The 15,036-nt window shown below is 42.4% G+C and overlaps 1 protein-coding gene across 1 annotated transcript in view; it reads right to left on the reverse strand.

Annotated features, from left to right (window-relative positions):
• COL4A4 (collagen type IV alpha 4 chain) overlaps positions 1 to 15,036 on the reverse strand; it is a 138,992-nt gene that overhangs the window by 67,311 nt on the left and 56,645 nt on the right. The window contains exons 20-24 of the mRNA XM_023193830.1: positions 13,175 to 13,264; positions 12,043 to 12,206; positions 5,072 to 5,144; positions 3,411 to 3,517; positions 364 to 547 (exon numbers count right to left, since the gene is read on the reverse strand). Of these exons, the coding sequence (XP_023049598.1) occupies positions 364 to 547; positions 3,411 to 3,517; positions 5,072 to 5,144; positions 12,043 to 12,206; positions 13,175 to 13,264 (618 nt within the window). The remainder of the gene's footprint in view (positions 1 to 363; positions 548 to 3,410; positions 3,518 to 5,071; positions 5,145 to 12,042; positions 12,207 to 13,174; positions 13,265 to 15,036) is intronic.

Here is a 15,036-nt window from a genome sequence, read left to right on the forward strand (position 1 = left end):
GAGAAGAGAAGAGAAGAGAAGAGAAGAGAAGAGAAGAGAAGAGAAGAGAAGAGAAGAGAAAAGAAAGGAGGGAGGGAGGGAGGGAAGGGAAGGGAAGGAAGGAAGGAAGGGAGGAAGGGAGGAAGGGAGGAAAGAAGGAAGGAAGGAAGACACTTGAATACTGAAAACAAAGAAGGGGGAGAGAGGAAGGGGGTCTAGGGACACAAAAAAACTACACATTAGGTAAAATGTACACTACTTGGGTGATGGGTACACTAAAATCTCAGAATTCACTACTATATAATTCTTCCACACAAGAAAAAAAAAAAAAAAAACACTTGTACCCCAAAGCTATTGAAGTAAATAAAAAAATTTTTTAATTACCTTTCTGACCCTTCAAGCCATCAGGGCCCCTCACACCTGGGCGGCCTGGAACTCCTGGGTGGCCTCGCTCTCCTGGTGGACCAGGAAATCCCAGTCCCGGGGGACCCACAGGTCCTGCTTTGCCCGGGGGACCCAGAGGGCCAGGAAATCCTTTATCACCTGGAATCGCATCTTCATGATCCCCCTGGGAATGTTATGTCACAAATTAATTACCAACCACTGAAAGTCCATGAACTTAAAGCAGTCATTTATGTTATAGAAACACATGCAAAAGTCCATAATTTCAGGAGACAGTTACTCTTAAGCAAATGTAATTTTAAAATAAATAACTTAGATACTTCTTAATATTTTAAATATATATTTAATATATATATTAAATATTTTATCCTTCTACATGGCCTGGTCTCAAATGTGGTCTACTACAGTCTTACGGATCTGGATTGTTTCAATGAATCTAGGATATATATATATATATATATATATATATATATATATATATATATCTAGCATATATATATAGAGAGAGAGATATATCTAGGATATATATATAGACAGAGATATATATACCTAGGATATATATATATAGAGAGAGAGATATATAGGATATATATATAGAGAGAGATATATATCTAGGATATATATATACAGAGAGAGAGATATCTAGGATATATATATCCTATATATAGAGAGATATAGATATATAAATATAGGATATATATATATATATGTGTGTGTGTGTATATATATATAGAGAGAGAGAGAGCGAGAGAGAGAGAGAGAGAGAGAGAGAGATGGATTCTCTCTCTGCAACTCAGGCTGGTGTGCAGTGGTGCTATCTTGGCTCACTGCAGCCTCCACCTCCCAGGTTCAAGTGATTCTCCTGCCTGAGCCTCCTGAGTAGCTGGGATTACAGGCACCCACCAGCTCACCTGGCTAATTTTTGTATTTTTAGTAGAGACTGAGTTTCACCATGATGGCCAGGCTGGTCTCGAACCCCTGACCTCAAGTGATCCACGTGCCTTGGCCTCCCAAAGTACTGAGATTACAGGCGTCAGCTACCGCGCCTGGTCAAAATACATATTTTACATCTTTATATACATATATATATTTTATATATACATATACTATATATACATATACAATATATACATATATATTTTATATATACATATATATAATATAAGCATGTGTGTTATGCCTCAAATACTGGAAACAATGTGTGTGATACACCTTAAATACAGAATAAGAGATTTTATGTCAAACCATTCTCTAATATCATATGTCACAGAATATAGAAATACGTAGATCAAGGGAGGTGGTGGGATTACAAATCAAATACATTCTTATGCATTACCTTGAGAAGATGCATAGATAGACTCCATCATCCTCCACGCCTGTGGGTAAAAGCCTAACAAGTCCTTTCCCCTCCTGCATGAGAATTTGACTTTTGGTTCACTGTCTGGTTCTGTTCCTCTCATAAAAATTAGATTGTCAACTACATTCCTAGGCAGTGCTGCTTATAGTAAAATCAATCTCCAGCTGCAAAATTTGCATCTGGTCTGGAAGAACTGTGGGAAAGCTGCATCAAGGGTTCCCTCACTGGCAGTCCCTGGTGGGGTCCTCAAAAGCTGTGTAGCGTATAACAGCTCCCATGGGGAATGAGGCTTTCAAGTCAGGGCTGCCTCCATGTCCACCATATGTGGGCCTCATCCATTCTTTCACCCCACTGGACTGAATAGTTGCAAGGACTCTCAAATGCAAGGAATATCTGACACTGTCCTGCTGGCATTTTGAGTGATCTTTTATCCTTCTACATGGCCTGGTCTCAGATGTGGTCTACAACAGTCTTATGGATCTGCATTGTTTCAATGAATCTAGGAAGACCCTCAGCAAATGTTGAAATTCCTCTTCCAGTTTGATCTATATAGACACTGCTTTTTCACAATTAGATGAGTACTTTATGACAATGTCCACTCAGTGACAATGATTTCTAAGTAGTTCCTTAAGGGGAAGAATGAATTAAGCAGAGATTACCAAGCCTAAAGCAGAGATCATTCACATACTTGTGACCAGGAGAAAGGTCAGAAAGCTATAAACACCATCTAAGCCAATTTCCAGGCTTCTCTCTCTTATTCACTTGGATTCTGCCTGAAGGGTTTCCTGTAGAATCAGGACATGGTCTTTCCCTGTTGCAACACTCTCAATGGCTTCCCATTATATATGGCAGGCAGCACAGGTTGATGGAAATAGCATGAACTTTGAAATCAGACAGACAAAGTTTCAATCCTATTTTGCCTGTTTGACAGATGGGTGGTCTTGAATATCAGATGCTAAGCCTCCATTTTCTTACTGTAAAATTGGAAAGGTATTGCTTTTCAGAAGACTGCTGTTATGTGGAAACCATCTAGCCTGGTTTCTGTGATATTGTAAGCATTCAGAAATACTGCATATATTTAAGATGTTTTAAGTTCCTAAGCATTGGACCATCTCATCCTCATCTTTTATGACCTTAATCACATACACATGGTATCCACCCAAAGCATGTCTGAAAAATGCAGCAACATCCTTTATCGGTGAGATTTTCCATCAGCCAATGCCTTGACTCTGTGGGTTTGCACTAGTTCACCCTTTCACGCTCACTGCTTCCCCTGTGTGCATCCTCTCCAGGAAACAGAAATGATGCTAAACATTGGGACCCAAGCTCCTCCTCCACCCCACAGAGTCAACTGAACACACCTAAAATCAGTGGGGCCCTTCTAAGATACAAGTTTTTCTGAAGAAAATAAACACCATGAGAATGATATAAAGACTGAGGACTGAAAGTCTTGCTAGGACTGAACTGCCACTGAGGATTTTAGACCATCTCCAGTGATGTTATACCTTTTATAACAATCATCTCTCCGTGTCAGGGTGCCAAAGGTGACTCTGATTTATGGCATGTTGATATTTTACTGAATTTCAGCTTGGCAAATAGAGAAGGGGAAACAGTTGCTTGTATGACCATATAAGAAAGTGACATTCTATAGCAAGAGAAGAATTCTACATACTGGGAGTCCTGGATCCCCTTTTTCTCCAGCATGTCCATCCAGACCATGTGATCCTGGCTGCCCTGGAAATCCTGGGGGCCCATCAGGACCTCTTTCTCCTTTGTGCCCTGGGAATAGAGGTCAAAAGATATTCAAGCTTTTATCAGCAGGGGGTAAAGTAGGATAGAGAGGACAAAAAATAAAGAAAATGACCTTGATCCTGGGTTGGTACAGTTTCCTGTGTATCTCAATTGCCCAAGTCACATAAAACATGCCAAAGCCAGAGGGGAGAATGAAAACTGCTAGAACCATCAATCTCTTTATTTGGGAAAAGCTCCTTTTCCCTTTTCCCATTCCAACAAGGAGCTGGTGTGTAAAGGTGTCAATCACAGAATTTTCCCCTACCTGTGTGATGCCAAGCACAGCACTCTATCCCTGGCCATTGGAAAGGGGCAATGGTCTGCCGTTGGGTACTTGCCCTAAGCTAATCAATCCTTTCTGAAATTATTTTTCTATTTGGACCTGACAAAGCAGGGCTCTCTCCATCTCTGGATGTAAGAACTTAGAGCTGCCTGAGGGTATGAAAATCAGTCTGATGGAGAAAATATAGATGGTGCAATGTGAGATGAAAGATGCAGGGAGAGCCTCTTGATGCCACTGGAGGCCTGGATCTGGTTGTCCCAATGCAAACCTGTGATGGTTAATATTAAGTGTCAACTTGATTGGAATGAAGGATGCCTACATAGCTGGTAAAGGGTTGTTGCTGGGTGTGTCTGTGAGGGTGTTGCCAGAGATTAACATTTAAGTCAGTGGACTGCGACAGGAAGTCCTACTCCCAATGTGGGTGGGCACCATCCAATTAGCTGCCAGCACAGCTGGAACAAAGCAGGTGGAAGAAGGTGGGATAGGCTGGCTTGCTGAGTCTTCTGGCTTTCATCTTTCTCCTGTGCAGAATGCTTCCTGCCCTTGGTCATCAGTCTCCAGGTTCTTCGGCCTTTGGACTCTTAAATTTACACCAGTAGTTTGCCAGGGCTCTTGTGCCTTCAACCACAGAGGACCACACTGTTGGCTTCTCTACTTTTGAGGGTTTTGGTCTCAAAAGTAGGAAAACCACTACTTTTAGGGCTGAGCCACTTCTGGCTTCCTTGCTCCTCGGCTTGCAGACAGCCTGTAGTGGGGTTTCACCTTGCGATCATATGAGTCAACTCTCCTTAATAAACTCCTTTTCATATATACGTATATCCTATTAGTTCTGTCCCTGGAGAACTCTTACTGATAAAAAACCTTACCTTTTAATCTTTCACATTTTGTTTAGGTCAATACGTTACTTAAAAAAAAAAAAACTATTTCAAGCTGGTCTTCTTTCATTTACAACTAAAATATTATAGACTAATATAGAACACTGGAATGTGGTGAATAAACACCAGCCAAGCCAAAGGAGGGCTTGAGTCAAACCCAAGTTGACTATAATGAAGATGTGAATGTGTGGCTGAAGGAATATTTACATTTTCAAATAAGAGACAGGGGATTTGGCTCAACATTCATACAACCTTATGAAGGGCAGAAGTATTTTTGTAAGTAATCTCAACCATCCTAAATTGTATAGAATTGATCTATGGTCACAGGGGAAATTACTGCAAGAGGAGGGTCCATACGTCATTAAAGTGATGGATTATGCTCACCTTTAACTCTTGATATGACCACGTCACCCTTCGCCCCTTTGTTGCCGGGTGGTCCGGAGGCACCAGGCTTTCCCTTGGTGAAAAATAAGAGCAACAAATTAGATTAATTGTGATGGGTCAACAGTTCCGTCTGTACATATTGAATCTCTCTCTTCCTCCCTCCTAAATCTCTTGTTAAAGATTCCAGCTTGGCATTCTTGTTCTCACCCCCTTCCCTGCCTTCCAAGGTAGTCCTATCTTGCCAAATCGAGGCTCTTAAACTGCATGTAAAATGCAAAAGCTGGTGAAACCTGAATAAGGTCTGCACCTGAGTTAAGAGGACAGTTTCCTGGTTTTGACAGCGTACTGTGGTTATGCAATTATGGTTAGGCATATGTATCATGGGGGAAGCTAGGGGAAGCATACATGGGAACTTCATGACTGTGCAACCTCTTGTGAGTCAACTGCCTCAAATTAAAATTTGTAATGAATTTTTGTCATTATCGTGGGCTTTGTAATGTGAAACGGAGAGGAAAGAAGAGAGTGGGATAACCACAAGAGTTGCCACTAGAGCTGAAGGTAGAGGTTTAGGGATAAGTTTGTGATGAAAAGGCGTGGAAGTGATGTGCTGCTAAGGAAAGTTGATGAGCAGGGGAAGAGGAAATAAGAACCTTTTCTGAAGCTCATATATTTATTATGTATAACAGGTAAATAGCTAATTTTGGCTGACAGGCTTGTGATCTCTTAACCACAACATTATTCATAACTAAATAATTGGAGTCATGCTTTTTAAGTGTTACATATTACTGAATATCAAACCATGTCAAAAATATGGGAACCTGGCTGGGCACAGTGGCTCACATCTCTAATCCCAGCACTTTGAGAGGCCGAGGAAGGTGGATCACTTGAGGCCAAGAGTTCGAGACTAGCCTAACCAACATGGCGAAACCCCGTCCCTACTAAAAATACAAAAATTAGCTGGATGTGATGGTGCACACCTGTAGTCATAGCTACTTGGGAGGCTGAGGCATAAGAATCACTTGAACCCAGGAGACAGAGGTTGCAGTGAGCTGAGATCGTGCCACTGTACTCCAACCTGGGTGACAGAGCAAGACTGTGTCAAAAAATATATATATACACACATACATACACACACATATATATTTTTTGACACAGAGTATATTATACATACATACGTATATATAAACATATATGTATATATAGACATATATGTATGTATATATAAACATATATATGTATATATATAAACACATATATAATGAATCTATTGTCAGTATATTAGGGTGGCCAAGCACCATATCAAATACCATTATAGAAACACCATACAGAGCCCAAGATTACTTACCTAGTGATATCAATAACCAAAAAACCACAGCAAAGAAATAGGAGGGAGGTAAAAATGACTGAGCAGGCCAGTTCCTTTGCTCACACAGATGCCACTACCTTGTCGTATTTTCTTTTTCTTTTTTTTTCTTTTTTTGAGATAGTGTCTCACTTCACCCCCCAGGCTGCAGTGCAGTGGCGCAATCATAACTCACTGCGGCCTTAAACTCCTGGGCTCAAGCGATCCTCCTGCCTCAGCCTCTCAGGTAGCAGGACTGCAGGTACATGCCACCATGACTAGCTAATTGGATTTTACTTTTTTGTCTGTAGAGATGGGTTCTTGCTGTGTTGCCCCGGCTGGTCTCAAACGCCTAGCCTTAAGGGATCCTGCTGCCTCTGAAAGTGTTGAGACTACAGGAGTGAGCCACCACACCTGGTCTTGTCTTATTTTCACACAATCTAACTATGTGTTCAAACAAGCTTAACTATCTTTTTTTTAACTGGCCCTACTAATCTATAAGCTGAGAGCTATAGAGGGGAGGAGAGCACCAGTAGAGATGAGCACACTGGCATCAGCAATCATCAGGCAGCAACAGTGAAGAGGAAGCCAAAAATGCACATAACAGCCATAAAAACTCAAATGGACAAAAGGGTTGGGAGCCATTTCATGCAGAGAAAAAAACAATGTCCACACATAGCTCAACATCTCTGATATCACTCCAGTATAGCATCCTGTTTGTAGCAACGTCTGTGAACCATCAAAAAGGTGGGTAGAACCAATTTCTTAGTATAAATCAAGACATTAGAAAGAATTAGAAATCATAAAGTGCTAATGTAGGTTGAGTTTTGTTTTAATTCTTACTTTTACTATATGTGCTAGTCATAAGTAGCAATGGGGCCTGGCCAAAGTGTATGTCATATGTGTCCTGCCCAAGAAATGGATAAAGAAAATGGCCTTCTGATGAATAAATTATCAGGACAGAAAACCGTTCACATAGCATTTGGACCGATTTCTTTCCAGAAAGAGAACAAAGTGGAATGTTTAATAAATAAGACTTTGGTACTTTGGAAGAATGAACCCAGCCCCAGAAGTCTGAGAAGTTTATCACTCAGCACACTGGAGACTTCAAATGTAGGAGGAATTGCTCTAATGCTCTGTAGGTGTTGAATTTTAAGTACTAGAGTAGATCATAGACTTATTTGAGCTAGTAAGGAAAAAATTATCAGTGCTGTTTTTGGATTTCATTAAAGAAACATTTACTAAAAACATTACTGAACCATTACCAAACCATTACTAAATGGCTTAGTAAATGTTACTAAACATTACTAAAACCATTACTGTAGTTTTCTTTGAAAACTACAAAGAACACAGGCATTACTCTGAGTCCTGAGAATACAGCAGTTAACTAGTGAAATAAACGTGTAATCTAAGAGATTCCTAGGGCAAAGGTTCTCAGCAGCTTCAGATAGTGAGCTACTTTTACAATCTTAAGACCTGAGATCACCAAACACTTGTGTTACTCTAACGACGGAAGCCCAGTAGCAACAAAAACTCCTCTCTGGGCCGGGTGCAGTGGCTCATGCCTGTAATCCCAGCACTTTGGGAGGCTGAAGTGGGAGGATCACCTGAGGTCGGGAGTTCGAGACCAGCCTGACCAAAAAGGTGAAACCCTGTCTCTACTAAAAATACAAAATTAGCGGGGTGTGGTGGCACATGCCTGTGGTCCCAGCTACTTGAACGGCTGAGGCAGCAGAATCACCTGAACCCAGGAGGCAGAGGTTGCAATGAGCCGAGATTACACCACTGCACTCCAGCCTGGGTGACAAGAGTGAAATTCCACCAAAAGAAAAAAACAAAAAAACACCTCCTTGGCCGGGCACAGTGGCTCACGCCTGTAATCTCAGCACTTTGGGAGGCCGAGGCGGGCGGATCACGAGGTCGGGAGATGGAGACCAGCCTGGCTAACACGGTGAAACCCCGTCTCTACTAAAAATGCAAAAAATTAGCCGGGCGTGGCAGTGGGCGCCTGTGGTCCCAGCTACTTGGGAGGCTGAGGCAGGAGAATGGCGTGAACCCTGGAGGCGGAGCTTGCAGTGAGCCAAGATCCGGCCACTGCACTCTAGCCTGGGCAATTGAGCAAGACTCCCTCTCAAAAAAAAAAAAACACCTCCTCTCTGCCAGGTATGTCCTAGTTGTTCAGTCTAGATAAGGGACATCAACTGCAGATGCCCACAGGGGCAGCGCCTGTCCAGTCCAAGGGGAACAGGTGGGTGGGCATGTGGGGAGTCAGCCCACAGTCACAGCAGCAGTGGGAACACAATAACCTTGTGCTCATAAACTTCTAATGTCTCAGGAGAAGCCATAAGCCTCACATTAATAATTCAAAAACAAACACCACGAGGACACAAACAAACATTCCAGCAGGTCAGAAATAGCCCATATATTAGTCCATTTTTGTGTCGCTATAAAGAAATACCTGAGGCCGGGTAATTGATCAAGAAAAGGAGCTCATGGTTCTGCAGGCTGTACAAGCCTGGCACCAGCGTCTGCTCAGCTTCTGGTAAGGCCTCAGGAAGCTTCCAATCATGGCGGAAGGTGAAGCGGGAAGCCAGTGTATCACATGGTGAGAGAGGGAGCAAGAGAGGAAAGTGGAGGTTCCAGACTCTTTTACACAATCAGATCTGTGAACTAACTGAGCAAGAACTCACTCATCACCAAAGGGATGGAGCTGAGCCATTCATGAGGGATCCGCCCCCATGACTCAAACACCTCCCACCAGGCCCCACCTCAAACACTGGGGATTACATTTCAACATGAGATTTGGAGGGGGCACACATCCAAACTTTATCAGCCTGTGACAGTTTGCGACCTTTCACTTGCTCTGCAGCCTCCTGGACTTTAATTCACTGGTGTGTACCTTATACAGTGTGCAGAACACATGACTCAATCGAATTCTTACCAACAAGCCTCTAAGATGGTGTTCTTATATCCATTTTATAAATGCTGCAAGTAAAACTCAGAAGACTGCAGAGCTCCCAAATGTCGGAGATGGGATCTGAAGCTGGTCCACTTGCTCCTAGGCCCTAGTGCCTTGCACTAGAGCATGCTGGCCGGAAATCCCATCCTAGGGAATGCTGTCAGACTAAGGCAATGAATGCAGAGACTTGGTCCAATTATACAAACAATTGCAAAGAACTTAAGCCTACTTTTCCGTTTTCTACTTTTCTACCAATCTGTGGCTGCTAGGGCCAGAGACCAGCAGACCATCTCCAGAGTGAGGAGATGTAGGGAGGATGGAAAGCCTCCAAGAGCGAGGGCACCCCATAGTCTGCACTGTCTTTCATGCTGTCTCTTCTGTCTGTCCTTCCTTTCCTCCTTTCCTTTCTTTACTTCCCTCCTTCCTTTCCTTCTTTCTTTCCCTTCCTTTTCTTCTCTCCCTTCCCCTTCTTCTCCTCCTCTCCTCCCTTCTCTACCCTTTCCTTCCCTAGTGCCCCATGGTATGACCTTGGTCCCTGACTATGACCACAGTGTAATGAATTTAATGCAGAGAAGCCATATGGACAGAATCATATACACAATAGACATCAGAAACGTGGCCAGCCTACAAAGGAAAGCCCTATGGAGCAACTGAATTAAGTACACCTTAGCCATGATAACCCTAGATAAACAACCAGTCCTCACTCAAAGACGTTAGCCCTAAGTAGCAACTCAACAGGAAGCCACAAAAATATTTTAGAGCCATTAAAAGCTTCACTAAGAAGATTAAGTAACAACCACACACAAAAATGACTTTAGTAAAATGTTGAATTTAAAAAGGAGACAATAAAATGCAAATTACTTAACAATTGCAACCATGCTCATGCACATACATGCATTGAGGACCTAGCTTCCTATTGAGCAGAGGTGGCCAGTGTGCTTTGTACATGTGAAAAGGGTGCTGCTGGGACACCTTAATCATTAACTTCACTTAAGGCCCTCAGGTTGGAACCTTATTGTCATGAGATTTTCTGGGGAAAATGGAAAAAAGTCCTTTGGGGCTTGATGGTCAAGTTCCAGGCCATCCCAGGATTGAACCTTGTTAATAAGGACGGGATAGAGGGTTCTCTCCATTCTCCAGGGGAGTACCCCAGTGGGCAGTGCTTTTATTCAAAGCAATCAGACAGCTGAGAGGCTTTGCCTCAACATGGGTTATCTGTAACTTTCACCAAATGAGAACCATCTTGAGATAAATCTCATCTACTCTCTGGCACAATATCACATAAACTCTGACAAAGCCAGTATTTATATCCTGAGCCCGAACTTCTCATCTGAATCCTTAAGTTGAATATCATCCTACTGCCTACTTGACTTCTTGACTTGATTGTCTAACAGGCACCTCAAACTTGAAACGTCTCAAATAGTACTGCTTTCTTTCCTCAGCCAATGGCCACTCCTTCCATCGCCTTCCCATCTCAGTACATGGCAACTGCCTTCCTCCAGTGGCTCAAACAAAAAACCTTGGTTCTGTCCCTTACTTCTCTTTTCCTTATATCCTATGTCCAATCTAACAGCCAACCTGTTGCTCTATCTTCAAAATATATCCAGAATCTGACCACCTTGCACCACACCCAGTACCACCACATTAAGGCATTGGCTGTGGTATCTCACCAGGATTACACAGCAGCCTCCCAGTTCATCTCCCAGCCAATGTCCCTTGTCCATATGGTCTATGCTCCACAGAGCAACCAGAGTGAGTGATCCATTTAAAACTATTGTCTCGCTCTTCTTAAAACTCTCCCCTGGCTGTTCCATGTAGTCTAGAGTAAAGGCTCAGACCTGACCCATCTGTAAAGCCCTGTGCTCTGCGGGCCTTCCGAACCTCTAGCCAGTTCCCTGACTTCATCTCCTGCTCTGGCCCTCTCTCTCTTCTCTCCAGCTACAATAGATGGTGATGGCGTTTATCACCACAAGATATGCTGGATATTTACTTGATGATCTGTTAGATGGTCTGTGTCCTCTCTGAAGCTCTAGGAGGGCAGAGACTGGGCTCTGGTCCCTGCTGTATCCCCAGCACCTGAAACAAGGCCTGGAACATAGTAGGCACTCAATAATACTAATTAGTTGAATAAGTAAACAAAGGATGAATGGATGAATAAATATACTGTTTTTGTAGTCGTTAACATAATGTTTATAGGTTCAAAACAAAGCAGATATCACACTATAAATTAGAAAGGGGCATCTCGATTTTATGTCTACATGTCTGGTATGGTTTGGCTTTGGGACCCCACCCAAATCTCATCTCGAATTGTAATCGCCATAATCCCCGTGTGTCGAGGGAGGGACCAGGTGGGAGGTGACTGGATCGTGGGGAGGGTTTCCCCCATGCTGTTCTCACAATAGTGAGTGAGTTCTCATGAGATCTGATGGTTTTACAAGGGGCTCTTCCCCGTTCATGCTGTCACCTGCTGTCGTGTAAGACATGCCTGCTTCCCCTTCTGCCATGATTGTAAGTTTCCTGAGGCCTCCCCACCCATGCAGAACGGTGAGTCAGTGAAACCTCTTTCCTTAATAAATCACCTAGTCTTGCGCAGTATCTTTATGGTGGTATAAAAACAGACTGATACAGTGTCCCTTTTAACTGGAAAGATGACTGATAAAAGGTACTCACTGGTGGCCCTGGAGGTCCTTCAGCACCAGGAGGTCCTGGGTCACCTTTTATTCCAAGCCAGCCAGGAAGCCCCAAGTCTCCCTTACTCCCCTGCCTCCCAGGAAGTCCTGGAGGTCCAGGGGGGCCCATGGGACCAGGCTCACAGGCACAGAGTCCTTCATTTCCTAGACAGAGGATCAATGGCAGATTTGTCAGATTTCCTGAATAAAATCCCCAATAAGGGTTTTACTGTACAAAACCAATAGCACAAATGAACAACAAAGAGTCCGATATGCACTTATTGCAGACAATTGAGAGCACGTGCTGTGGGGGCTGGGTGTAGCATGGGGCACTGCATGGGGTGCCTAGCCACAGGATGTAAGGTGGGCATACTATTTCTAAACAAATGGAGGCTTTTGTTCCTTAATAAATTTATCCTGACAAATTCTAGAGAAAAGCTAATATCCAATTCTACTGAAGAAGCATTAAAAATGATACAACTTTTTTATTTTCAAAAGTTTAAAAGCCTGTCCTTTGGTTCCTCCTGAAAAAAAAAAAAACTGAAAAAATTAATTGGTGTATGCACAAACCCTAAACAATTAAGGAGACAAAATAATACGTGAAGAAAGATTTTGACTGCATTGAATATTATAATTGATAATTCACCACAACGCATTTTCCAATTATCAGGACTTTTTGTCTTAAACAAATGTCTTCAGGGTGGTCAGACTCCTCATCTGTGTTGATGCTGTCACACCCACCTGACTCCGTTGCCCAAAACGGCTCCAAACAATTTAGAGTGGAGAAACAGAGAGACAGGCAATTGACGAGTCTAGGAAATATAGGTCCCACAAAAATCAAACATCAATACTCTCCCATCACAGCCACTCTCAAGGAATCAAGAGGACCTCGTGAGCAAAGCCAACATTTGCAGGCAAAATTCATGGCAGGGAAATGTTTCCTTTATATTCTAAGACACAAGGCTTTGACTTTTCAATGATTTGTAATCTCATAGCACTTAACGGAGTACTCTAGTGGGTGACAAAGGTAAGTAACAAATCTGAATGAAATGCCACATTACATGTCTCAGAAATACCCCCAATCGTCCATATACAGTTGTCTTCTAGAAATTCTACATTTGGTGCCTACTTGCCTTTTTCTCCTTTTGAGCCTCTTCCTCCTGGGGGACCCACTTTGCCTTTTATTCCTTGCGGTCCAGGGTTCCCAACGCTACAGTATGTCACTGTCAAGGGGGGTAAGGGGATGGGTAGAGAGAATCACATAATTTTTCTGACTGTCTTCTATAGAACAAGTGACTTTTGCACTCACATGCTCCCCCACGTGTTTCCTTTCCCAACTCCATTCTTTGCTCCCTTGTTTTCCTAGGATTCTTTCTGTCTGAAATAAGAATATATACACATATAGATGATGTAGTGGTTATGCCATGTTTTTGCTACCATAACCATTGATAAAGCCAACCCTAATTTCAGCCCGCCCTACCCTAAATTAATGGGTTGCAAAACAAGATAATGGACAACAAAACAAAACAAATTAAAAAATGGAGTCAGTGTGTGGCAAAGATATTCCCCCACTCAGTGATCAGTTCTTAGCTAATGAAGAAAATGTAAAAGCAGAGCTTGTAAAAACAAAATTTCAGAGATGTCAGTTAAAGATGACAGATAAAATGCAAACAGTTTGGCATCCTCCCCAAATCCCAGTAGAGTAAAAGAATATTATAAAAAAGCATAAACCTGCCTGGTGTGGTGGCTCACACCTGTAATCCCAGTGCTTTGGTGCTTTGGGAGGCTGAGGTGGGTGGATTGAGATGCTTTGGTGCTTTGGGAGGCTGAGGTGGGTGGATTGCTTGAGAAGGTCAGGAGTTCGAGACCAGCCTGGCCAACATGGTAAAACCCCGTCTCTGCTAAAATCACAAAAATTAGCCAGCCGCGGAGGTGTGTGCCTGTAATCCCAGCTACTTGAGAGGCCAAGGCAGGAGAATAGCTTGAATCTGACAGGCAGAGGTTGCAGTGAGCTGAGACCGCACCACTCTACTCCAGCCTGGGTGACAGAATGAGACTCCATCTCAAAATAAATAAATAAGTAAATAAGAAAGTAAATAAATAAATAAAAATAAGCATAAACCCACAGGACAAGGAAAAAAAGGAGAGGAACCAACAATAACAAGTAAAAGAACTTGGCAGATCTTTGAAAAAAAAAAAAAAAAAAGCTGAATTTGAAGCAGGAAGCTTAGAAAGCTGAGAAAGAACCTGATTTACCCCAGAAATGTCCCTAAATTTCGGGAATCTGTACCTCTGGAATAAGAACAACAGTGAGGTCCAAAACAGGATGATTTGTTTAAAAAAACAGACCGAAAGATTCCCTTCCTGCAACTGGCAGCAGGAAAAAAAAAAGACTCCCCACTACCCCCACCAAAAAAACCTAGAAGAAACACGCATCGCAGCAAGCTATTTTCATTTATTTTATAATTAAAACAGATGAGGGAGAGTATTGTATTCCTGAAATATGAACAGCCTGCGACAAAAGGAAATATTAAAAGAGAACAACAGCAACTGACAATCCTTGAAATTAAAATAGATATAGACAGATACAGATTTCGATATAGATATAGATATAGATCATGATAGCAGAAATTTAAAAATTCAGGTGGAGGGTTGTAACGTAGAATTGAGGAAACCTCCCAGAAAGTGTTTCAGAAAAATAAACAGGTGGAGAGTAATAGAGTAAAGATTAAAAAAAAAAAAAAAAAGACATGTAGGATTGATTTCCTGGCAGATACATAGAGTCCAGAAAGAGAAAAAAAAGAGGAAAAAAATGGAGGAGACAATGTTTTCAAAGGACACTTGATCTCTTCTCAGCCTTTTGGCTAAGATCAAATGCAAAGAAACACTTGAAGAAAATTTTTCAGAAATGAAGGATGTAGGGCCAGACATGGTGGCTCACAGCTATAATGCCAGCACTTTGGGAGGCTGAGGCTGGCAGATCACCTGGGGTCAG

The sequence above is a fragment of the Piliocolobus tephrosceles genome, chromosome 11 (assembly GCF_002776525.5).
Source record: "Piliocolobus tephrosceles isolate RC106 chromosome 11, ASM277652v3, whole genome shotgun sequence".
NCBI lineage: Eukaryota > Metazoa > Chordata > Mammalia > Primates > Cercopithecidae > Piliocolobus > Piliocolobus tephrosceles.